The sequence below is a fragment of the Melanotaenia boesemani genome, chromosome 22 (assembly GCF_017639745.1).
Source record: "Melanotaenia boesemani isolate fMelBoe1 chromosome 22, fMelBoe1.pri, whole genome shotgun sequence".
NCBI lineage: Eukaryota > Metazoa > Chordata > Actinopteri > Atheriniformes > Melanotaeniidae > Melanotaenia > Melanotaenia boesemani.
Genome location: NC_055703.1, coordinates 5,038,903 through 5,066,162, shown reverse-complemented (window position 1 = coordinate 5,066,162; position 27,260 = coordinate 5,038,903). Strand labels below are relative to the sequence as shown.

Below are 27,260 nucleotides of genomic sequence, written 5' to 3'. Positions count from 1 at the left end.
TATATATATATATATATATATGTGTGTGTGTGTGTGTTTGTGTATATAAATGCAGAGGAACCTGGAAATGTTTATTCTTCCATGGGGGGGTTCATGGTAGAAAATTACTGAGAGCCACTCCATTAAGGCAAGCAGGCCCCGCACAGGGAATATGGTTTTACTGGTGTCCTGTGAAGAAACACAAGTGAACAACCTGGATTGGTGCAGTCAGCCGGGCAAAGGTTTGTCCCTTTTAGGGAAAAAAAGATCTGGATATTTGTTTTTTTTATACTTTACCCTTCAAAACTTGCTCCTCAAACCCCAGAGATACTAAACCATGAGACATGTTGAACATCCAATCAAGTCACAAGTGGTTTAATTATTACAAAAATAAAAAATTTATTCCTCAAATTGAACTCCAATGCAGCTGTTTCTTTCTCAGCTCCAAAAGTGTTCTTTGGTAGTGCTCTCCTTGCTTCCTGTAAACAAAAAGAAGAAGAAGAAGAAAGAAATATGGATCCGCTGCAGATGCCATCAGAAGTAATTCGTTATTTGCTGCTCAAATACTGTAAAGAGAGACCTGAATGACTTGATTTACAGTCTCATGTGTCAGCTGTTTTCCATCCCTGGAGGGCTGTTAGTAACTTGGACTACCACACCCCCATACAGCCATCTTTATAGACCTAAACTAAATCATCTTTTATTGATCCTTAAAGGGAAGTTATATTCATAAAAAGCATCATTATGGGAAGTAGTTTGATATGTTGAAGGAAATACTGAATGTCAAAAGAACATTAGCTAAAATAGGGGTCCTGTGTGTCTAAAATAACAGTATATAAAATATGTATATGCAGCTTTATAAGCATGCCATATGAGTATGTAGAGATGTTTTGCAATCCTGCAGCAGCTCCTCATTTCTATATTGAAAGGATTGATCTTCACATTACTGTCAGAGCTCTGCAGTTTAGTAGCTAACCTGCACACAATCACATACATATAGTCACCAATCTGTTATTTGTCCGGTAGAGACATTTTGCCATGTTACATGTAACATAGCCGGGGCTATACTTTCTACAAACCCTTCTCCAAGCTAACGCTGTTCCTGCTTATTGATAATGGTTTAGCTTATTCTTATATTTACCAACCTGGATTTAAATAAGGCAGAATTCAGGTCAACACTGACTTGTTTCCTATCACAGATGTCTTTATGAGCAGCATGCTACATGCCGTTAATTGGGCAGCTGTAGGCAATGTTCCTCATTCATGTATGTGATGAGCACTAATGAGGATCTGAGGCCACAGCTGGAGGCTTCAGGTCTGTATCATGATGAATCAGCTCTGTTTAGTTCAGGTTTCAGAAAAGTCTCAGAGAGAATTGTGATGCAGATGTGGACCATTCTAAATAGAAAAGAAAAAAAAAAGCTCAAGAGGGATTTAAAGCTTCTGTGAAGAGCTAGGCAGTGTATTAAAAGAAGTAGATCAAGTCCCTAAATGCAACTGCTGCAGGTTTTGTGTCAACAGAAGAGATGGTACAGAGAATGTACAAAAGAATCCTCTATTGAAATATTGCATATCTGCAGGTAGGGAACACATGTAAAATAGTTCAGAAAAATAATAACATGTCTCTTTTTACAAAGATCATCATCAACAGGACCATTAAAATGACAACAAGCATCTCGATTCACACACAGATTGAGCTCCAGCAGACTCGGCCGCTGCGGTAAGTCAAGCCATCTTGACATCACAGCGCTGGTGTGTGAACCGTAATGGTGTAGGTTTGCTTTTCTTTTGTCATGACACATAAAAAGTAATGAAATGGTAACAGCTTTGTTTACTGATTGTTACTATTGAGAGTTAAAAGCTTTTGCTTCTTTAAATATGTTTACTTATTGGTACAAGTGGTAAAAATGTCTCTTTTATTCGTAAATGTTGGAGATCCCTGGGCTAGGTTAATTAATTAATGACAATTATTTTGTTGTGCTTTAATGCAGTTTCTGTTCACTCTTTGTTTCTCACTGACTCTGGATACACATTCCTTAATTAGGCTAGTATTTGTTATGAACCGACTTGTATGAATACTGACTGGATGAAAATGAATCTGGCTTGAAGTGGTTTTATGTACGGTAAAGTTCCCCGAGATGATGTTGTTGTGAATTGGTGCTATACAAATAAAGTTGAATTGAAGTGAATATATAGAAGTTTACACAGCTTCATGCAGTCATTTGACTTTGCACAGTGATAGCATGATGTTGTTTAATGACTTTTACATCACCTGCATTAAGTGTAGTTTGGACAGAAATATGATCACCCAAGCAGCTAGTTGGTGAGATGATGCTAAAATAATCCTGCGTTATAATCAAGAACAGAGTAGTGGTGATATAGAACGACATAAAAAAGAACATTACCTGATGCATTCATTTGGACATCTGAAGTTTACCCAGTTAGAGGTCTGGTTAAACTGATTGCCTATGCTCTTGGTGGCACCTGGAGTAATCAGTACTTTATGTTTTCCAAAACATTGTTTAGATTAGATTAGATTAGATTAGACTTTATTATCTCACAGTGGAGAAATTCACTTGTTACAGCAGCTCTTGTTATAGAATAAAGTACAGAGAGGCAAAATAAGGTGAACATGCATCACAGCAAGAAAGTGCAATAGAAATTATTTACAAGTCTAAGAAAAGCAAAAATATGTACCGTTATAATAATACACATATACATATATACATACACACATACATACATACATACATACACACACACACACTACATCCATACATAAAATAAAATAAAATAAAATATAACAACAACCTCACAGACTATATACATATTTACATGGTGATGGTGGGATATGAAGAATATTGACATTGATAATGGGGGGTATTGCACAGTAAAATATAAATAAATATTACACAGTATTATGACTATACAGACAAGTTGTACAGTCTGACAGCAGTGGGGATGAAGGACCTGCGGTAGCGCTCCCTCCTACACTGAGGGTGTCTCAGTCTGCTGCTGAAGGAGCTGCTCAGCCCCCCCACAGTCTGGTGCAGCGGGTGAGAGGTGTTGTCCATGATGGATGTGAGCTTGGCCAACATCCTCCTCTCACCCACCTCTTCCACAGAGTCCAGCCCGCAGCCCAGGACAGAGCTGGCCCTCCTGACCAGCTTGTTCAGTCTCTTCCTGTCCCGGTCGGTGCTGCTCGCTCCCCAGCAGACAACGGCGTAGAGGACAGCAGAGGCTACCACAGAGTCATAAAATGTCCTTAGCAGAGGCCTGCATACTCCAAAGGACCTCAGTCTCCTCAGGAGGTGGAGGCGACTCTGGCCCTTCTTGTACAAGGCGTCTGTGTGGTGTGACCAGTCCAGTTTACTGTTGAGGTGAACACCCAGGTACTTGAAACTGTCCACCCGGTCAATCTCCTTCCCCTGGATGTTCACCGGTGTGTGGGGTAGTGTCCTTCTCCGGAAGTCAATCACCATCTCCATGGTCTTACTGGTGTTTAAGCACAGGTGGTTGCGCTCACACCAGTCCACAAAGTCCCTGATGACTGACCGGTACTCCAGCTCGTCCCCCTCAGACACACAGCCCACAATGGCTGAGTCGTCAGAGAACTTCTGGAGATGACAGCTGCTGGTGTTATAGGTGAAGTCCGAGGTGTAGAGGGTGAAGAGGAACGGTGAGAGCACTGTTCCCTGAGGGGCCCCCGTGCTGCAGACTACCACCTCAGACACACAGTTCTGCAGACGCACGTACTGTGGCCGGTTGGTGAGGTAGTCGATGGTCCACGCGGCTAGCTTTCCATCCACACCAGCTCCTTCCAGCTTCCCCCGCAGCAGCACCGGCTGGATGGTGTTAAACGCACTGGAGAAGTCAAAAAACATGACTCTCACGACACTCCCAGCGGTCTCCAGGTGAGCCAGCGCCCTGTGCAGTAGGTAGATGACAGCATCATCCACCCCGATGTTTGGCCTGTAGGCAAACTGCAGCGGGTCCATCGCGGTGCACACCACGGAGCGGAGGTGACCGAGGATGAGCCTCTCCATGGTCTTCATCAGGTGGGAGGTCAAGGCGACGGGTCTGTAATGGTTCGGTTCCTTCGCGTGTGATATCTTAGGAACCGGAACCACACAGGAGGTCTTCCACAGGACAGGGACCTTCTCCAGGCTGAGGCTCAGGTTAAAGATGTACCTGAGCACCTCACAGAGCTGGTCTGCACAGGTCCTGAGCAGCCTGGGGCTGATGCCGTCGGGTCCTGCAGCTTTTCTGTTCTTCAGCCGCATCAGTTCTCTCCTCACCTGGGCCGATGTAAAGGAGAGGGGGGAGGTGGAGGGCAGTGGGGGGCTGGTGGTGGAGTCCATTGGTGTGGAGTGGAGATGGGGGGTAGGTGAAAGTGGAGGTGAAGATGAAGGTGGTCGGGGGGGGTGATGGTAGACGCTGGACTGGGGATGTGTGAAGAGGGGGGAGGGGGGGCAGGGAGAGTGGGGTTTGAATCAAATCTGTTAAAAAACAGATTTAAATCATTGGCCCAGCGCTGGTCTCCATCAGCTGTCCCTCTGGCACCGCTCTGTCCAAATCCAGAGATCTCCTTCAGCCCTCTCCACACGTCCCGTGTGTTCTTCTGCTCCAGCCGCTCCTCCAGCTTCTTCCTGTAGCTGTCCTTGGCTCGCCTGATCTTGTACTGGAGTTCATGCTGAACTCTCCTCTGCTCCTCTCTGTCCCCTGAAATGAAAGCCCTCTTCTTCTGGTTCAGCAGGACTTTAAGCTCAGGGGTCACCCAGGGTTTGTTGTTGGAGAAACACCGCACCCTCCGGGTTGGCACAGTGTTCTCCACACAGAAGCTGATGTAGTCTGTGATGCAGTGGGTCAGGCCATCAATGTCCTCTCCATGAGAGCTGCAGAGTGTCTCCCAGTCTGTGGATTGGAAACAGTCTCTCAGTCTCTCATTGGCCTCATCGGTCCACACTTTCACAGACTTCTTCTGTGCCAGCTGTCTTCTCACCCTGGGTGTGTATTCAGGGAGCAGATGTACGAGGTTGTGATCAGAGCGTCCAAGCGGGGGGAGGGGGGCGGAGGTGTATGCGTCCTTCACATTAGCATACAGTAGGTCCAGCGTCTTGTTCTCCCTGGTGTGGCACTTCACGTACTGGACGAAAGTAGGGAGAGTGGCAGAGAGCAAGGTGTGATTGAAATCCCCGCTGATCAGCAGGAGGGACTGCGGGTGGCGAGTCTGCATCCGAGTCACTGCGCTGTGGAGCAGCTCACAAGCAGCTGCTGCATCGGCCGAGGGAGGGATGTACACATTAAACAGTATAACGTGTGAAAACTCCCTCGGGAGGTAATACGGCCGCATGCCCACAGCGAGTAACTCAATGTCCCTGGTGCAGAGCTGTTCCTTTACACAGACGTGCGCCGGGTTGCACCATCTCTCGTTGACATACACCGCGAGTCCCCCGCCTTTCCTCTTACCACTCTCCGCCGCACTCCTGTCCGCGCGCGAAAGTTTAAATAAGTTTAACATAAGACATAAATTAGTCCAAATCAGGTGTCAGCACTTATTAACCCTTTCCAATGGATTTTTGATTGTGGACTCTATTAAAATATATAAGAATACAGAAGAACCTTTAGAGGAGGTTACATTATCATTGCCCTTTGCATTCATCTTTCCATTAGTGTGTGAATATTGACCTGAATGCCACTTTTACTGTTGAGTCAATGAGAGGTGGGATCGTTGTGTGTGTGTGTGTGTGTGTGTGTGTGTGTGTGTGTGTGTGCAGTAAGGAGGGAGGGAGGTAAATTCATTTTTAATGTGAAGTTCCCTGCTTAACAAGTCTAAATTTAGCATGAAAGAGACGTGAGGTTTTGCATTTTTTATGCATCCAGAAAGTAGCTTAACTTTTCATCACTGTGCATCCGACTTCCCACGACTCTATTTTCCTCTTCTGGAGTATGTGTGTCAGAAATTGCACCTTAAGCTGTTTAACGTCAAAGATGAGAGTGACAGCAATGTTTTCTCTGATGCTATTTCAAGGGCCGTTCTGACAGATGTGGGTCCTCTTTGACAGTTGTGTCAAACTTTAATCAGCTGGGGAAATTTTAGCGCCTTTAAAGGCATTTGATAGAATCTTGACCTAAAAACCATTTCCCCTTCTGTACAAAGTCCAGAAATGTTGTAAAGTTTTCTAATGAATAAATTCTGTTACTTCCTTATATACGTGACTCCATGGGCTAATGGTTGTGTAGCTCAGGGCCAGTTGAAGCTAAGGAGGAAGAGTAAATATCTGTCAGTCAGAAGGTTCGTGGTTTGATACCCAGCTTCCAAAGAACACTCATGGAAGCACCCTTTGGACAAGACACCATGTGAAAGAAAAAAAACCAGTAGCATTTTTTTTTTTTTTTTTTTAGCCTTTCCTTTATACCTTCTAACAAAAGAAAGACAGTATATCATTTGGCCTATTTCATGTAAACCTCTTGAGCTACTTACTTAAAGATGTGGATACAGTTGTGGAGAAATAATACATGAATAACTTGATAGGGAATAATTGTTACCATTATTATCTAAAACTTCTGTTTCTTAGACAGGTTTTATTTTACCACCTAGTCTGCAACAGTTAGAATCTAAAGGGCCATTTTCAGCCCAGCTAAATTAAACTTGTTTAGAGACGCAAATGTTAGGAGACTTTTGGGGGGAAAAAAAAATATATATATATATATATATATATATATATATATATATATATATATATATATATATTATCTTTACTTTTAATATCACAAAATAAATGGAGAAAAACCTGCATTTGTTATTATATTTATATGTAAAAGACTCACTTGCAGCTCTGGAGCTGCAGGTTGCAGACCCCTGACCTAGACTAATATTAACATTTATTTCAAGTACATTTTGAAATAATTATATGTTGAATGTGAAAGTAAAACCACTGGTTTTGAATATTGTTCTTTAATTATTGATCTTTTTGGATTTTGGGGATTGTTGTTTGGATTGCCGTTTTTAGACAGGTATCTGAAACTTGGTAAAATAATTCATTTGTGATTTAATCCTCTCCCACATTTATTGTTCTATTGGTACAGTTAAAACTGACTTTTGAGTATTTATTTTATTTTTCTTAAGCCCTTTTCCTCTGCCATATGTTGGAATTTTTCTTTTTACATATAGTTATCTGCAAGTCCTCCAATGAATTTAGAAGTTTTTAATATTTATTTATTACAATGACGTGCTCTAGTGATGGATTCCTGTGAGGTACAGTTGTCTTTTGAAGTACTTTATAAATCCTGTGCCAGACTAATAAAGTATCCACAAGCAGGATTCTTAAAAGCTTTAAAGAGCTCTGTTAATCTTGGAAAGATGACAATACACACTTTATTAGCAGAGTATATCAGAATATCAGTGTCGAAGGATTGAATAAGACGGGCTTCATTTGTCCTCAAGAAGGTTTTAATCTTCGGACTTTATCTGGAAACCCATAATCATAACCCACTGATCTGGAAGTGTGATAAATATGTGTTCACATCTACTATGGAACTGATTTTCATTTTCTTTTTCTTTTTCTTTCTGTTTTTTTATCAGACATTTAAAAAATTTTAACAAAGCTATGAATGTAAATTACATATAAACCGACTCCTTCCAGTTCCACCTTGCTACTAGTGGGTGGACCCTTTTTTTCTATAGAACTGTCTTAATTATTGGTGTGATAGATTGAAAATGTTGGAAACCTTCCTCAGAGGTTTTCTCCATATTAACATGACAGCATCACACAGTTGCTGCAGGTTTGTCGGCTGCATCCATGATGAGAATCTCCCGTTCCACCACATCCCAAAGCTGCTCTACTGGACTGAGATCTGGTGGCTGTGGAGGCCGTTGGAGTCCAGTGAACTCATCGTCATGTTCTAGAAAGCAGGTGGTGATGATCTGAGCTTTGTGACATGGTGCATTATCCTGCTGGAAGTAGCATCAGAAGATGCTCCACTGTGGTCATAAAGGGATGGACATGGTCAGCAACAATACTCAGGTAGGCTGTGGTGGTTAAACCAGGACATGTTGGTACTAAGGGGCCCAAAGTGGGCCAAGAGAATATTTGCCCCACCATTACACCAGCAGCAGCCTGAAGCGTTGATCCAAGGCAGGATAGATCCATGTTTTCATGATGTTTCCAGCAGATTCTGAGTCTAGCATCTGAATGTGGAGCTGAAATGGAGACTCATCAGACCAGCAACGTTTCTCCATCTTCTATTGTCCAGTGTTGGTGAGTGTGTGTGAATTGTAGCCTCAGTTTCCTGTTCTTAGCTGACAGGAGGCACCCGGTGTGTCTTCTGCTGCTGTAGCCCATCTGCTTCAAGGCTGGACGTGTTGTGTTCAGAGATGCTGTTCTGCAGACCTTGGTTGGAACCAGTGCTGACTGGACTTCTGGTTGTCTTTCTGTCATCTCCAACCAGTCTGTCCATTCTCTTCTGATATGAAAACATTCTGGTCCAGACAACTGCTGCTCGCTGGATATTTTCTCTTCTTCAGCCCATTTTCTGGAAACCCTGGAGATGGTTGTGTGTGAAAATCTCAGTAGATTAGCAGTTTCTGATATACTTGGACCAAAAACCTTTCCATGTTCAAAGTCACTTAAATCCTCTTTCTTCTTCATTCTAATGTTCATTTTGAACTTCAAATCGTCTTCACCATGTCTACATGACTAAATGTATTGATTTGCTGCAGTATGATTGGCTGATTAAATGCAAACAAGAAGTTAGGTTGATGTAACAAAGTGGCCAGTCTGTCTATATTTCTTGCATCTCATCTGCACTGATAGGCACAAAGCCAAATCAAATGCTTGCTGAAATATTCTTTCACATAACTGTTTCTTTCATTTAAACCCAAGCAGAAATAAATGTCTCACTTTAAAGTATTGCGAAGAAAATATAATTTGGCAGCAAAGTTTTAATCAGAGCACCTCTGCTGCAGGCAGTAAAAGAGCTTTATCAATACAACCAGGCTACTGGAAACACAGAAACAAAATCAAAGAGTAAAAAGACGGATTTGCACATATTGCAGCAGAAATTCAACAACAACATACTTTGCATGCAATATGGCTTAAAAATGCATATGGCCATGTTTGATGTTTCATACCTCAGGGCAGTTCCAGCAAATGTGCTTTAACCCTTGCCAGACTCCCACTCAAATCCCGAAATATTGTTGCTGCTATACTGTAGCTGTTAAACCCCCCCAGCACCCCTCTACACCCCCACCTTTCTTTGTTTTACCTAAGGGGTAAAAGAAAATGAATTTTGTCTGCTAGGCTCTAAAAATAATATACAGCAACAAATGTAGAAATTGTAAAATGTAAGAAAAATGAATTTTGCTGTGGTTTTAGTGATATTATTGAAGCTTTTTCAGGGTTAATTCCGTGTCTTGAAGCTGGAAGTTTCTCGCTCTGTTGTAGAGAGCAGGTGGACAATATGGAAATCTCAAATTGTTTTTTACCATTTGAACCGTAAGGCATTTGGCTTTAAAAAATTAATCGTATTTAAGATGGAATGGGTTCATTTAGAATATTTTAAGATAATGGCAGGATTTTCATTTCACCCCATTTCAGGCCAGTGGGTTTCAGATGTTTACGTCTCAAGTTAAATTACTCTGGCGTTCAGTATTTAATTTTATGTTACAAGAGGTGCAGGTGCAGTTGTGCACTGGTTGGTATCTGGTTATGCTTTAGTAGAAGATGCAGCATGGTCTTTGTGTTGAGATTTACAGGGGTGAAGGCCAGCAGCTATTGGATGGATAAGGAAGGACATCTAGGAGCTTTACTCTCTGTATACGGGGGCACCTGCTCAACCAGTGTGAATACCTGGGGCCCCATTTTCTATCCTTTACTGGCACTTCACAGCAGGGATCTTAAACTTAAGTCCTTGAGGGCCACTGTTCTGCAGGTTGTAGATGTTTCCCTGCTCAAACACACCTGATTCAAATAAATTGGATCCAAAAGCTTGCTGTTGAGTTCTAAACAATGTCCCATTAATTTAAGTCAAGCATGTTAAAGCAAGGAAATATCTAAAACCTGCAGGACAGACATTCTCTAGTTCCAGGCTTGGAGATCCCTACTCTTTGGCTAGTTTAAGGCAAGGCAAATTTATTTGTATAGCACATTTCATGTACAAGACAATTAAAAACATTAAAAGCAGTACAGCAGGGTACAGGAAGCAATAACAAGTGCATTAAAAACATACTTTAAAAGAAATAAATAACAAATAAAAACAAATAAAATAAAATACATAAAATGTAAGAAATAAAGTTCCACTGTAAGGAATTTAACTGTTGTTTTGATAATAGGCAGCAAATACACACAGTTTATAAATGCAACTTCAAGATTAAAGATTCAAGATCTTCAATGTCACTATGCAAACAATCGAATTTTGAGAAGTCTCTCGGCTTAAGCACACATAGATAAGAAAAAGAAATATAACAGGCATACATAAACAAACAATAAAGATATAAAATATATAAAAACACCTCTATATTTACATAAAATGAGAGAATTCACACCAGACAGCGAAATAGTTACAGGGTGGATAAAGTGCATGTGTGTGTGTGTGTGTATGTGTGTGTGTGTCTGAGAAGGTGTGAATCTTCAATGTGTGTGACTGTAGAGGGTTGGGTGCATGTGTGCGAGTACCGTGTTGGAGGGGGGGACTATTGCTTTCATAGCTCTGGGGAAGAAGCTGTCTCTGAGTCTTTCTGTGGTGGTTTTAATGGTCCTGTACTGCTTTCCTGATGGAAACGGTACAAACAGCGCATTGCCCAGGTGGGTAGGGTCGGCTGCAATGCGTCTGGCCCTCGGGCGATGTAGATAGAGTCCAGATGTGGTAAACAGCGGCCCACAATCCCCTGAGCTGTCCTCACCACCTGGGCTAAGTTCCTCTTGTCCTTTGCTGTGTAGCTGCCACACACACAATCACACTGAGAGACAGGATGCTGTCAATGCTGGCTCTGTTAAGTTCACCAGCAGCTGAGAAGAGAGACCTGTCTAGGGCTGGGTTTAAAAAATCGATTTATTCATTTGAATCGATTTAAATTAATAAATCCAATATCAATTTATAAAACTATTTTTTTACATCATTTCCAGTAACGTGACCATCATCTCACGTGACTTACCGAGTCTCAGCGAAATCTTGGCATATATACAAACAACTGGCTTCCTGTGTTGTCTCTGTCCAAAATCAGCTTCTCTTACCAAGATGATGCCAAACTCAGATGTTTTCATTCACCAGTGTGGATGACATTCTAAGACAGCGGCGCTCACATTAGCAGCTAATGCTAATTGGCGCTTTCACGTTCCACAACAGGATGAGTGATGTCACCACGGATGTATGTAATAAATTCAACATGGTCATTTAAAGTAACTTTGTTTGTTTGTTTGTTTGTTTGTTATTTTTATAACAGCATTTCTGGCTGTGAATCTGGGGAAGCACTATATTGTTATGGTGCTTCAGAAATACATGTAGATGTGTCAGATCACATTATTACAGTAATCTGATTACTCCCAGATAACTGGTTTTGATTGTCAAGTAAATGTACTCAAGTATTTTTTGTTTGTTTGTTTTTTTGTTTTTTTTAAGTTATCTGAGAATGTCTTTAATAATCAAGAAAAATAGGTGTTTAATTAGCTGTAAATGAATATCAATATCCATACTGAATTAAATCAGATTTAATTGAAATCGAATCAAAATAGGCTGTTGATAATCGAATCGATAAAGGAAATTAGTGACGATACCCAGCCCTGATCCCATCGCTTCAACTTCCTGAGAAAGAAGAGCCGTTGTTGGGTCTTCTTCACCAGGTGTGAAGTGAAGGAAATGTAGATGCTCAAGAACTTCAGTGATTGATTAGTCACCATCCAATCAGATCGACGTAAAAAGACAAGGATAACATTTGCAACTGCAACTTCAGAATCTTGTACGCAGTTTTCTGCTTCGCATCTGTGGACTAGATGTTTGCAAAAGAACTTATTATTTTCCACAAATACTTTTTTACAATCATGCAAATATTTTTCTGCACATTCGCAAACTTGAATTTTTCAGGCAGATTTATTTTGCAGGTTGACAAACTTGATTTACAAGTTCAAACTGAAATTATTTGCAAACTTTCCTTTACAGCTGCAAAATCTTTATGACTTTATATTGACCCTGTAGGGCAGGGCTGAGAACACAACCCTAACCCTGGAGCGCTCCATATTGATGATCAGTGGTTAAGATGTTGACTTCCCTTTCCTCACCACCCGAGGCCTGTTGGTGAGGAAGTTATTGATCCAGATCCAGTGATGCTTTTTTTTTTTTTTTTTTTTTTAACTTGTCCTGTCCAGCATCATAGCAAGCAAAATGATAATCTGGTTGCTATATCGTGCTGAACAAATTTGCTCTGCCAAGGGGAGGCCTATGGGTAAGGCTCCTCTTGATAATGTGATTAATTTATTTATTTATTTACTTTGAATCACGGAATCTATGTAATCTTGCTGGACCTGACCGGAGGGGACAGAAAAAGATGGAAAATAGCAAAAAAGAGCAAAAGGGAAAGAAGAAAGGAGACAAAAAGATCACAGACAGAAGGAAAACGACCCTTCAATCCACACCATCACCAGACAACAAACTGTTACACCTGTACATGAACACATCAGAAAATTTCCTACAACATTTACAAAAGCAGAAACACACACACAGAAAAAAACAAACAAACAACAAAACAAACAAAAAAAAAAAAAACAAAAAAAACAGGGCTGCCAGTCATTAAGAGTTTTTAAATAATAACCAAATCAAATCAAAAAGGAAAAATGCAAAAATTTTTATTTTTTTTTATTTTTTATAATTATCGCTTAATATTAAAAACCCACTAGACAACTCAGTGACTGTGTCAGCATGCAGAGCATGAGAAACAAGGAGTGATCAGTGATGAAGAGTGGTGAGTGAGATCATGCAAATGCGACCTCGCCTCCACGGAGGCCAGAGGCAGACCAGGGCCTGGACTGGGCCCTCAGCAGCAGACCCAGAGCACCAACCCATGCCACCCCACCACAAAGACGACTCCAGCCCCACCCGAAGGGCGGCAGAGGAGAGCCCCAGCAAGAGCCCCCCACGGTCCCGGGGCACAGGCCCCAGTGGGCCAAGATCAGCAGCCGCTGGCCCCGCCAGGGACCGGCCCACCCAGGGCAGCCCAAGCGAAGGGCCCAGGGCCCCAGGAGCCCAGAGGCGGCCGCCCCACCCCCCAAAGGCAGAGGGCCCGCAACATGCCTAGGAGGACCAGGCCCCCCCAGACAGCCACCCGGCGTAGGCCAGCACACACCCCGATGTTCCAGCCGCACACCTCAGGAACCAGGGTGCTATCGGCCCCCTCCCCCCACTCCCCATCTACTTCAACCTGCACCCCATATAACCCCACACTCACACCCTCCCCCGTGCCGCACCCACAATCACTCACCACCACACAATCACGCCACACACAACCCTCCCACCATGCCCCGTGGGGGACACCCCAGGCGGACCAGCAGACAGCGAGCCCCAACCCCCATAGAGCCAGCAGCCCACCAGCGCAGCCACCCCGGGACCCGGCCCCGGGGCAACCACCCCCCCCTGCCCGCCCACAGCCACACACAGGAGGAGCAGGGGTGTAAGAGGTCCCCAATACCCTCTCCCTCCCCGCTCCTGACTGTTTATGTAGTGTGTGTTGTGTGCAATTAAAATTGAGGGGCAGGGACTGCAATGAGCCGCGAGCCGGGCCACCTAAGTGGCCCCGCCCGCCATGCACTGCATGCCATGCCCCCCAGGTGTTTGTTTGTGTGTTGTGTTTCTTGTGTTTTGGTGTCTCGGTGCAATTAAAACTGAGAGGTGAGCAGCCACGGGGTGCATCCAAGGAGACCACTGAATGGTCTCCTCCGTTCCACCCCGCATGGCTCCACGCCTCCCAACTCCCTACGTGTGTGTGTGTGTGAGACAGAGAGAGTGGGAAGTAAGAGGGGTCCGGGGATGTACGTCCAGAGGGAAGCAAACTTCCCTCTGGATGATGAGCCTTTAGTGGCATTAGGCACCCCTGCTCCCCAGGAGGCCCCCCCAGGGCAAGACAGGCCAGGAGAGGCCGCCCCCCACGACCGGGCCATTCAGGGACCGCAGCCAGTGAGCCGCCACCCACCCCAGAAAGTTCCCACCCTCCCACATCCCTAAAGGGGAATGAGAGGGTGGGGACAGCGGCAGACCCATGGCCCCCCCTCCCCAGGCCCGCCCAGCAACCCCCCCCACCAGTGCACTTAACCCCACCCCAACCACACACAGAAACACATGCACACACCTATTTCCTTGCACACTCCCACTCATCATAACTCACATATGCCCTCTCAGCCCCACCCAAAAAAATGTAAACACTCGCACAGCATCCAACCCTCCCACTCTCACTCCCCAGACACACCCCCACTCATCCTAACACATGCATACGCACGCACACAAACATACCCCCCCATTCACACAAACATCCAAAGTATAGACACACACACACAACACACAAGTATCCCTGTCTCACACCCCAGCACCTCCCCCTATAATCCCCGGAATCCCACTCAGCCCTCCTTCAAACCCCTACACCCCCCCTGCCCCCGGGCCATACCCTGGGTCCCAGGGTGTCAACCAGACACCAGGGCATGCACCAACCCACACCACGGCAGCACATCCGGGCAGGCCCAGACCCCAGGCACATACGGAGCCCACCACCCCGGAGGGAGGAGGACCACCCCCCGGGCACCAGAGCCCAGATCCCCCGCCCAGCCCGCCCCAGAATAGCCCGGCCACCCGGCTCAGGACCGACGCCCACCAACCCAGGCACCACCAGTGGCCTCACCCCCCGCCACGAGGCGACTCCAACCGCTGGCCCCCTCAGCCCCCGACGGGGCCAGACTCAGAGCCACCCCCACCACAGAGCAGCCCAGTCCCGCATCACGGGCAACCACAAAAAACCCGCAACCACCAGTCACTCCCGGCCATTTCTCAAACCCCCATAGCAACGAGGTCACAGTCCTCCACCTACACTAAGTGATGGAACTAAGCACAGGGGACCAGAAGGAATGAGATTCAGACGAATAGTTCTTTAAGGAGGCAGACATTGTCTCATTACTGATGTGGTCAACTAAGAGATTCCTAAACTGCTGAATACACAGATTATTTTTGTTTTTCCAGTTCACAAGGATAGTTTTCTTTGCGATGCATAATGCTGTGCGTATCATGTGTGCAGAGTTAATTGCCATATTAATGTCACCCAAGTCACCTAGTAGACATAGTGCGGGGATTGTAGGAATATTACATTTAAACCATGTTGACATGTCCACACATACCTGAAGCCAGAACCTGCGGACAGGTGTGCAGGACCACAAGGCATGGAGGTAGTTGTCTGGTGTGTTTTCATTGCAGTGTGTGCAGATGTTTGATTGTGACAGACCCATCCTGAACATCCTTTGTCCTGTATAATGAGTTCTATGCAGAATTTTGAATTGTATTAGTTGCATATTTGAATTTTTAGTCATTTTAAAGGTGTTTAAACATATTTGTGACCATTTATCTTTATTAAAGTTACTGGATAAGTCACCCTCCCATTTTGAAGTAGGAAGACAGATTGAGTCTTCTAGTTTAGATAATAGTCTATATGTTTTTGATAATAGCTTTGGGGCATTGAGATTCATGAATTCTGCCACCCTAATAGGTAGCTGTAAGTTTAATTGATTAATGGTATATTTTTTACATATAATAGATTTAAGCTGGTGATATTCTAAAAATGTTTTGCTACTGATTCCATATTGTGAAGTGAGAATATTAAATGATAAGAAGTTTCCATTTTCTATTATATGTTCTAACTGTTTTATTCCTTTATTTTTCCATTGAGTAAAATTGATAAGCTTTTTGTTTTGCAGGATGTCAGGGTTGTTCCAGAGGGGTGTAAACTTACATGGAAAAAGTGAGGATTTGGTTATTTTTAGAAAATCCCACCAAGCCACTAAGGAGGAACTGATATTGATGCTTTTAAAACACTTATGTGTTTTGACGGTTGAGCTGATGAATGGCAGGTCAGAGATAAACACATTCTCACACAATGCTTGCTCTACATCTAACCATGTTTCATCCAGACTGCTAGGTTTAAGCCATTTGGAGATATACTGCAGCTTGTTAGCTAAGAATCCAGATCCAGTGATGCTGACAGACTCATGTTGTGTAGCAACCACAAGGGGCCAGCACATCCATGAGAACGGTGGTAAAGGCTGAGCTGAAGCCCACAAACGGCATCTTAACATAGGTGTTGGGATGCTGCAGGGGAGTCAGGGCTTTGTGAAGTGCTATCAAGACAGCACCCTCCATAGAACGGTTCTCCCTGTAGGCGAATTGCAGGCTGTCCAGGCCGGCAGGGATGGTGTCCTTGACGTGCTTTAGGCGGATCTGCTAAAAACACTTCATGATGACTGGGGTGAGAACGGCGGTAATCATTAATCATTAATCACTTTTTTGGGCACAGTGATGGGGGACTTTAGGGAGACAGGACCATGGAAAGCTGCACGGACAGGTTAAAGATGTCCAGAAAAACGTCTGCCAGTTGGTGCCGGTTTTAGTGTCTGACCTGACACCTTATCTGGACTGGATTTTAAAGAAAAAAATGTTTGAGAATTATTCAACTATTCTTCAAATACCCCCACCCCTCCCTTGCAGGGGTTTGGTGTTGGCTAACACCATGTTGCTATCACTGTCATGACTAAATTCTGTTACTTTTCAACAAGTAGTTCAAGTTCACATGAAGAAGAGTTAGGCGTATCTGCAAGGGTTTATCATTGGTTGGAAGTTTTGTCCAAATCGGGAGCACAAAAAGGGGTTCCAAAGTGAATAAATCAGAAAACAGCACCATTTCATTAATATGCTTCCAATCCATATGCATCTTTCATGAACAAGTTATGCCATAGCACCACCTCTCCCTTAGCCTCTTCTTGATGAGAGCTATGTGGAGTACAAAAGATCGTTGCAGCAACATAAAGCATAGCATGAATGACGGGGAGAAACAAGCATTGGCGCTCCTAATGAAACCCAGTTAAACTACAGCAAATGTAACAAAAACATGAGAACAGCACTGTCCACTTTACAGCTTCTGCTAATCGCTCCACTTCAAGCAAACCACACAAACAAGGTGTCATGACAGCAGAGACTCTGCTGGTTACAAAGATGCCCGTTTCATCACTGTGGGACAAAAATGCTGGAGCAGCAAACAAACATATCACACATTTTGCTGATTTGTGGTAAAAAGTTTTTTCCACCCCTGAAAAACTGTGCTAATGTCTTCTCCTACGACTCTGCCTTTATGTGAAATGTATCATGAATGTTCTGGTTTCCATGGAGATGAAGGGGGGCATGAGATTATAGTGAAGTATTCACCCTTCCTATGACACTAATTCTTAGATGAATTGAGTGGATAAACCAAAGGTTTTCACTGAAAGTAATGTGGCTTTCTTTTAGGAGGAAACTTGGTGGTGCAAAGAAAGCAGTAAATAGTTAGACACAACAATAAATAGCAAAACTTACAATAAAATAATAATTAAACTGAATCATAAATAAATAAATAGTTATTACAAATGTAAGAGAAATAAAATATAAGAATCCTATACCAAAAACCTTGGGGAAGCACTGTTGCACTTGTAAACCAACTGCCCAGAGCTCAGAAGCCTGATGGCCTACGAATAAAAACTGTTCTTGTTACTGTTCGACTATGACTTCAGGCATCTGTACCTGTTGCCTGATGGCGAGAGGGAGAGCAGACCAGAGCCTGGGTGGGAGCTGTCCTTTATGATTTTCTCTGCTCTGGAAAGACAGAGAGCTGGAGATTTAGTCCAGGAAAGCCAGGATATGTTTCTTATAACAAAATCTATCCAAAGCAGGAGCAGTTAAAGCTCACCTAACAACAAGGTAGGTACATTTGGGCAGCACCTCGGTTATAAAAACTTAAATTAGGAAAAAAAAAAAAGCTATTTCTTGCCAGATGAATAATACACTGCAGTTTTTATGATGCAAAATCACCGATATATTGATTTGAATGTGATGCCTGTGGGTTCCCCACTGCTCATCCTTACTTTCTTTTCCCTCATCTGTTTTTATTGAGTTGAAATAGGTCTTGTGCAGCAAGACCTCCTCCTTGCGATATTGGCTCATCTGTCATCCCCCCACCTGTGTGACATGCCGGCACTGTTAACTGTTGTCCTGAATGGGAGCACCCACAGTGGGCAGAAGCTGCTAACATGCTCTCTTACCATGTGATGGATGTGTGTAGGGGGTGTGTTTGCCCCACAAGTTTTAGAGCAGTAATTTAGTTTAATGACCTGGTGGTGTTTTGTTGTGGCCCAGGGAAGGAGAAAAGGGCAAATGCAGCTGGGACCTCCATTACAGGAGGCTTGTTGTGAATTTTTCCTCCCTTTTTTTTTCTCTTTTTACAGTCCGTCTCCCATCACAGCAGAAAATGGCCTGCTGGACAGGTGGTGACAAACTGCCCTCTTACAAACCATTGAGTGTTGTACCTGCAACAGGGAGTGGTTTGAGATACACCTCCTGTCCACTCATCCTTTAATTATAAATCATAGCTTTTTATGTTTTCTCTTTCTTTATACATCCCTTATTTCCAACTCACAGTTCTAGTGCTGAAACCAGCTTCCTGTTAGACAGAAGGGGAAAATGTGAGTCAGAAGGTTACAGAGAGAACATTTAGGTGCTCTGAAGCTGCTTTATCTGTGCAGGCTATTGGTATAGTTGAGAAAAATTATCAAAGGTCATCCCATCTCATACTAATATTTACTGTTGGAGAATGACCTTGGAACAGTATGTGCTGTAGACACTGTGGTCATAATTCTAAAAGCCTGCAAAGACCCAAAGAACATGTAAAAGTATTTATTATGACCTCTTGGTCTAAAGTTGATTTTTAACCTTGTAAAAACTACTACTGCTTGTTTTTTGAGATTGGAGTTTAATGTGTCTCTTGCTGGAGTTTAGGGTGTGTTGGAAGAGGGAAACATCTAAAATCTGCAGGACTGCAGCTCTCTCTCTCTCTTTGCACTCCACAAATCTGGCCTGTATGGAAGAGTGGCAAGATGAAGCCATTTTTGAAAGAAAGAAAGAAAGAAAGAAAGAAATTGTTGTTCACAGACGCTCTCCATCCAATCTGGCTGAGCTTGAGCTATTTTGCAAAGAAGAATGGGCAAAAGTGTCAGTATCTTGATGTGCAAAGCTGGTGGAAAAATACCCCAAAGACTTGCAGCTGTAATTTCAGTGAAAGGTGGCTCTACATGGTATTGACGCAGGGGTGCTGAATACAAATTTCAAATTTAAATCTATTTATAATTCCCGTTCTACTTTACAATTATGTGCTACTTTGTGTTGGTCGATTGCATAAAATCTCAATAAAAATAAAACATTTAAGTTTGTGGTTGTAAAATGTAAAAAAGTTCAAGGGCTATGAATACTATTTCAAGGCACAGTATATTAATTCAAACTTTTTTTATTAGGCTTTTATAATAATGAAAAACTCCAAATACTTTATATGCCTACAATTTCTATTAAAAATACATAAAATACATAGATGAAATAAAAGTTATTAGTTTATTTTTATAAGGTACAGCTGACGAAAGCCTCACAACACAAAGGTACAGCTGTTAAGAGACGGACCTTGAGGGTAGCATGCATTTATCGGCATGTCATTACTGCACATTGAAAGGACGTTTCGTGTTGTAGCACTCGATAGGTAGGATGAAATGTTAGAACAATGGCTGTTTTTTTTTTGTTAACCAGATAACTAGATACAAAATTTTAGAATCAAATATCACAGAATCGCTTCTTTTGACAACATTAGTAGGTACTTGCAAGTGAATGTGAATATTTCTTAAAAGCAGATGTTTTAGCATTGTGTTGATATGCTGCATTCAAGTATGTGTTCATGCCAAGGAGGAAATACATCAGCAATAATCTCAGAAAAGCAAATGTTTCTGCCTGTTATTCTCCAAAGGGTTATAACGCAATTTCCAAATAAATTGAAGTCTACCAGTCCACAGTGAGAAAGACTATTCAAAGGTGGAAAACACTCAAAACATCTGCCAGTCCTTTCACGGAGTGGACATCCCAGTGAGATGCAGACCAAAGCTTCAGTTAGCATGTTAAACTTTATGATCCTACAACCAAAATCCTCCTCTCCCTGGCAGCACAGCTTTAGTTTAAAAGTTGTGTTGAAACTACCAGATTTCTAGTACAGACCAATGTTTAAGTTGTTTCCACATGATATATAATGTTTGACAAAAAGTGAACCACAGCAAATCAGCACAAACCCCTTAAAACTAACTGGTGGTGGTGGGCTGATGATTTTGTCTTGCTGTTTATTATCAGGCCATTGCAGGTCAGAGCCGATTGTGGGGCCACTGGCTTTTGTATATTGGTCTTAAACCTGCCCACAATACATTGTTTTACCAAACCTGCTTGTTAACAACTCAAAATATTGGAACTGTACACAGCTGATGCACCATGCACAGGGCCAATAAATAATGAGATATGATTGCAAAAGGTGATTACATTCAGCAGTCGGGGCAGAAAAGGAAACACAACAAACAACATGAGTGCAGTTAGTTACATATAGTACCAGACACAGTAATAAAAAAATGTCTGTAACCTTACAGCTTGCTCTGTTAACAAAAAATGTAAATAAATTAACATGATGGCAATTCAGCAATGACATTTTCTAATCTGAAGACTTTGCGACTCTGACTTTTCTAACAGTTAGCAAACATTTTGATCGGTTTGGTTTTGTTATTTGTGCTTGGCTCACTCGGCTAACAATCACTTGATGTTTAAGAATAATTCTTTAAAAGTTAGAAACTTTTTTATGTTAGAATTTGTTCTCATAAACACACTAGGATCAAATTTAAGGCAGCTAGAGCATCTGGTTTAGTTTAGCATGGCTGTGAATAACATTGTGTGTTATTATCTGATCCTTGTTTGTATACTCCTTCAGTTCTGTCTCTTCCTTTCTAATTGGGATTCCTCTCAGTGTGGACTGAAGGTAGTTTTACAGAAAGAACTAGACAGATATGAAGTCTCTGAAGGTTTCTCTGTGATAAAAATGAGTCCTCTTACTAGAAAGCATACTTGATCATAGCAGTGGCAGAGTATCCAGCTTAATGGCTCTAAATTTGGTCGTTTTGAAGGATTACATTAATGTATTTTACCTTTTTATATAATATGCTTTTAGACAGGCATTTATTTCTAAGAGACGGTTATTTTTAAATCATGTTGGTTAAGGACTAAATGAAAAATGTGATTGACATTTAATATGAATAAAAGGAATTTGTGAAAATTTACACTTATTTAATTGAAGGGCACATTTCCAAAAGCAGTGGATGAGTAGATACTTTAACATCTAATCATCTAACTACAAAAAATACAGAGGCCAGAGGAGAATGGGCAGGATAGTTGGAGATGATAGGAAGGCAACAGAAAGTCAAATAACCATTGTTTCCAACCAAGGTATACAGAATACAATCTCTGAATACACAACATGTCCATCCTTGAAGCAGATGGGCTACACTACAGCAGCAAAAGGCCAGCAGATGACCCGGTCTAATGAGTTTCCTTGTTTACTGCCACATTCAGATGGTAGGGTCAGAATTTGGCATAAACAACAGGAACGGATGGATACATCCTACTTGGTGGCTTCTGGTGGTGTAAAGGTGTGGGAGATATTTTCTTGGGAGACTTTGGGCCCTTAGCACCAGCTGAAGATAATTTAAAGGCTGCAGCCCTGAGTATTGTTGCTGACCATGTCCATCCTTTATGACCACAGTGTAGTGTGATGCTACTTCCATAATGCACCATATCACAAAGCTCAGATCATCTCCAACAGGTTTGTTGAACATGACAATGAGGTCACCGTACTCCAATGGACGGACAGATAGATGTGATACAGCTCCTGTTGGACTAATGATGATGTTGCAATGTGTCAACACTGATGCTTGGGATTTACTGATGTTGAAAGTTGCCACTCTCAAGTAGAATAAATTAATCTATATCAGGGAAATGATAGGATTGGTGGGTGGCATTGGTCAACTTAGGTTTTACCTCTTTTAACTAGTCCAAGGTCCTACTTCTCACCCAAATGCAGCTAGGATAGACTCCAGCCCCACCCCATGACCCTTAATTAGACTATGTGGGTATAGAAAATAGATGGACGGTTGGAAAGCTTATAGGTTTAGATGTTCAAAACTACTTTGTTGGAGTTAGAAACCAATATGTTGTCACAGTTTTAAACTTATTGGTTGTGGCTTCCATCACATGATGTGACTCTACCAGACCAAATAAAATAACAGCTCCACATCAAAATGTTGTCTCATATGTTCTACGCCTGGAAAACAAACATTTCTATTTCACAATCACTGTTGAAACATTACAGGTACAGTTCCTCAAATGCCTCAAAAGTGAAGGATTGCAGGATAACTGTAAACAAACATGTGAAAACCTTGCCTTTATGGTGACAATGAATTTGCCTGTATATGAAGATAAAGATTATGATTCTGCACCCACAATAATATCTTTGTTAAGATCTTTTTCAGTGGTGTTTAAAAGTGATATTAACCTGAGACACTTCACCAGATGGGCTCATTGTTATTATCATTCTCCACCTGCCATCGATTAATCACTGTAATGAATCCCAGAGCCTTTCCAATAAAGTTGACAAAATGACACGCTGCCTTACATCCTATTTGGTAATCGTTGAGAGGGAACGCATGCAGATGCCCCTGGTGTAATGCTACAAAAACCAGGAGTGTGAATTTCCTCTCTCTCTGCACTCTCTTTAAACCAACTGACACTAACTAATTGACTTGCAGTACAGCTTAATAAAACTAAAAGCAGGAAGAGCCATCTAGCTGACTCATTACATAGGCTTAATCCTTTATAGTTAATTAACTTTTCCCTGTGTCAAACAAGGGGAAATTTATTATTCTGTCAATGGTAGTAATCTCCCTCACTACTGTGTCCACCTGCTTGAATTGTAGGGAATATCTTAAAGCTGAAAACACATGGATGGGCCACATACAGCATTCTATGGAACTGAGATATATTCATGATGAAGAAACTTCATACTGATTCAGTCTTCAAGTTTTCTCAGTAACACATGTACTCACCAACGCGTGCCTTGAGCATTTGGCAAATGTTGGCAGCCTGTGAACGAGCAGGTGTTGCAGTGTGGGTGGTTTTGCACTGTTTGTGGAATGTGGCTTCACATCTATAATTTTGAAGAGTGCAAATCCCACAGATTTTACACGTATGATGACAACCTATAAAACTTTAAGAGATCTATGAAGAAAAATAGGAAGATATTAAGAGTTTGTGTGTGTGTGTGTGTGTGTGTGTGTGGATGGGTGAGGGGAGGGGGGGGTGGGAGGTGTTTAATCTGTCACATAACTGGGTGTGTAAAGGGCTTATTGTTTTTGTTCTGTGATTTTCTTTTTTTTTCATTTTAATATGCATTTATACTATGTAAAGCACTTTGTGTTGCCTTTGCATGAAAAGCGCTTTATAAATAAAATTTGATTTGATTTGATTTGAAGATTGCTTCAAGGAATGCTCAAACTTATAATATTCAGAGTAAAACCTGGGACCTTTTTCACTTATAAAATAAACTGTTGTTCACATAGTTTATTTCTTTGTAAATTTATATTGAAATCAAAATATAAATCATAATACAAATCAACAGAAATAGTTAAAACGTTATATTTTAGAATATACTGCAGCACTTTTAATTTTTTTTTTTCCAGGATACACTACAACCCAAATTCCAAAAAAGTTGGACGCTATGTGAAATGCAAATGAATGTCAATGTCAAGTTTATTTCTATAGCACATTTATACAGCCAAAGTCTCCAAAGTCCTTCACACAAAAGAATAAAAGTATTAAAACACAACGTAAAAACTCCCAACAGGATGCCTGTCCTCAGCCGAAGGTCAAGGCAAACAAGTGAATCCTAAGCATAGATTTAAAAGCAGACAGACTGCAGACTGTGCAGTTTAAGGCAAAGCAGTGTTCCACAGAGTGGGAGCCACAACTGCAAAGGCTTGATCTCCTCTAGATTTTAAGTTAGATCGGGGAACCTCCAAGACCATCTGACTGGCTGAACAAAGTATGCATGCCGATGCAGTAAAATGAGGTCAGCCCATTCAGACACTTAAAAACAAATGAAAGAATCTTAAAATCAATCCTGTACTTGACTGGAAGCCAGTGAAGTGAAGAGACCACTAGAGTTATGTACTCACATCTCCTTGTCCCAGTACGGAGACAGGCAGCTATATTTTGAACAAGCTGCAGGCGGTGAAGCTCCGACTTTTCAGTTCCCACACACAGGGAGTTACAATAGTTTAAGTGAGAAAGAGTAAAACAAGGATGACTTTTTCAAGGTCTCTTTTGCTTAGATAAGGCTTGACTTTGATAATAAGCCTTAGCTGAATGAAGCTAGACTTAACCACCGAGCTGATCTGTTGGTCCAGCTTAAAAGCACCACCCATAATTACACCAAGATTCCTAGCATGGGATCCTCTGTGAGGTGCTAGTGGTCCAAGGAAATTAGCAAGGACCTGAACCAGCTCAGGGCAACCAAACAAGACAACCTCTGTTTTTTTCTCATTTAATTTTAAGAAATTTAAGTCCATCAATGTTTTCATGTCAGTCATGCAATTTAGCACAGCCTGAAGGGAATCTTTGGATGGACCCTTCAGTGGCAGATACACCTGCATATGGGTAGCATAAAAAGAGAGAACAAAACCAGAACAAAACCGATCTCTAGGGGACCCCGTAGGTCAGAGAGGCCACTGAGGAAGAAAACAGCTCCATTTGAACAGAGAAGGATCTGTCCAAGAGGTAGGATTCAAACCACTTTAATGCAGTGGTTTGAACCCTACAAACAGAATGCAATGATCTGCAAATCTCTTTTTTCTTTCCTAATGGAACATAAAAACATATCAGATGTTGAGAATGAGACATTCACCGTTTCACAAAAAATATTAGCTGATGGCAGCAACACATTTCTAAATTGGAACAGGAGTATTTAAAAGCTGGAAATGTATTTGGCACAAATCAAAACCAACTGGAAGAGCTTTTGACAACTAATTAGGTTAACTGGCAACAGGTCAGCAACATGACTTGTTCTAAAAGGAGTGTTTCAGAGTCCAATGTAAATATGGACAGATGTTTACCAATCTGGGAAAATTGCATTTAAATGTTGTGGAACAATTTTGGAAAATTGTTCTTAAAAAAAATTTTGGTTCCCTGCAATTAATTTTTGTCCATTAAAATGTATTTAAACTTTTAGTTGCTCTGTAAGAAATTAAGTATCTTTGGCCGGACAGTTCAGTTTAAGCCAGCAAATTCAAAGAAGTGTCAATTATCGCTTTAACATCCATCAAGCTAACAAAGCAGTTTTATTGAAAACATTACTTTTTTAACACATCTCTCCCTCTGTTCTTTCAGGCCATGGAACCAAAGGGGTATTTGAACTGCTGGCTGGCTGGAGGAGAACGAGAGAAAACCTGCCCTTCAAGGAGCGTGTTGCAGATGCATTTGCTGATGTGATGGTGTGCTACACCATGACCAGCTCGCTCTACATCATCACCTTTGGCATGGGCGCCAGTCCTTTTACCAACATCGAGTCGGTGAAAATCTTCTGCCAGAGCATGTGTGTTGCCATCCTGGTCAACTACTTCTATGTTTTCTCTTTCTACGGCTCCTGCCTGGTGTTTGCCGGACAACTTGAGCAGAACCGCTACCACAGTGTTTTCTGTTGTAAGATACCCTCAGTGGAGTATCTGGACCGCCAGCCCACATGGTTCAAAACAATGATGAGTGACGGACATGACCTCTCCACACACCACGACAGTGTGCCATACCAGAATCATTTCATCCAGCACTTCCTGCGAGAGCACTACACGGAGTGGATTACCAACACCTATGTCAAACCCTTTGTGGTAATTCTTTATCTCATCTATGCTTCTTTCTCATTCATGGGATGTTTACAAATAAGTGATGGATCAAATATTGTGAACTTGCTGGCTAGTAACTCTCCAAGTGTTTCGTATGCACTGACCCAGCAGAAATACTTCAGTAATTATAGTCCTGTGAATGGGTTTTATATTTATGAGCCCATTGAGTACTGGAATTCCACTGTGCAGGAGCACCTAAAGACTCTGAGTCATGGCTTCAACAAGATCTCCTGGATGGACAACTTTTTCCACTACCTGCGGGTAGTAAATGTGAGTGCATCAACCAAGAGTGACTTCATTACTATTCTAAAGGGTTCCTTCCTGCGCAGCCCAGAGTACCAGCACTTCACTGAGGACATCATTTTCTCCAAGAACCGCGAGACTGATGAATATGACATAATTGCCTCACGGATGTACTTGGTAGCACGGACCACAGAGAAGAAGAGGGAGGAGGTGGTGGAGCTTTTGGAGAAGCTTCGGCCTTTGATGCTGATCAACAGCATCAAATTCATTGCCTTCAACCCAACGTTTGTTTTCATGGACCGCTACAGCTCCTCTGTTGTCTCACCCATCCTGACCTCAGGCTTCAGCGTACTTACCATCCTCATCCTCACTTTCTTCCTGGTCATCAACCCCTTGGGAAACTTTTGGCTCATTTTCACGGTTACATCCGTGGAGCTGGGCATCTTGGGATTGATGACCCTCTGGAACGTCGGCATGGACAGCATCTCAATCCTGTGCCTTATTTATACTCTCAACTTTGCCATGGATCACTGTGCACCCCACCTGTACACTTTTGTGCTGGCCACCGAGCACACCAGGACACAGTGCATCAAGCTGGCACTGGAGGAGCACGGGGCAGCCATCCTACAGAACACATCCTGCTTTGTGATCGGCATCATGCCCCTGCTGTTTGTGCCTTCCAATTTGACCTACACACTGTTCAAGTGCTCCCTCCTCACCGCGGGCTGCACCGTGCTGCACTGCTTCGTCATCCTGCCCGTCTTCCTCACCTTCTTCCCACCATCCAAAAAGAGGCATAAGAAAAAGAAACGGGCCAAGCGGAAAGAGCGGGAGAGGGAAAGAGAGCGGGAAAGGGAGAGAGAGAGGGAAAGGGAGGAGATAGAGTGCATTGAAGTCAGGGAGAATCCTGATCATGTGACTAATGTCTGAGTAGTTATTCGTTTTAATAGTCTGTATCCCTCATTCTCTGGTGGA

The 27,260-nt window shown here is 42.4% G+C and overlaps 1 protein-coding gene across 1 annotated transcript; it reads left to right on the top strand.

The window, feature by feature from the left end:
- Positions 1 to 151: 151 nt before the first annotated feature.
- LOC121634201 (patched domain-containing protein 1-like) lies at positions 152 to 27,260 on the top strand. Its single transcript, XM_041976715.1, has 2 exons — positions 152 to 221; positions 25,534 to 27,260. The coding sequence occupies exons 1-2, from the start codon at positions 152 to 154 to the stop codon at positions 27,213 to 27,215; spliced, it is 1,752 nt and encodes a 583-aa protein (XP_041832649.1). The 3' UTR covers positions 27,216 to 27,260.

Bases quoted from the DNA above. Each gene is read 5' to 3' on its own strand.
- LOC121634201 (XM_041976715.1), top strand. From the start codon at position 152: ATGGTTTTACTGGTGTCCTGTGAAGAAACACAAGTGAACAACCTGGAT. The intron at 222-25,533 runs GTTTGTCCCTTT...CTGTTCTTTCAG, and splicing joins GTGCAGTCAGCCGGGCAAAG to GCCATGGAACCAAAGGGGTA.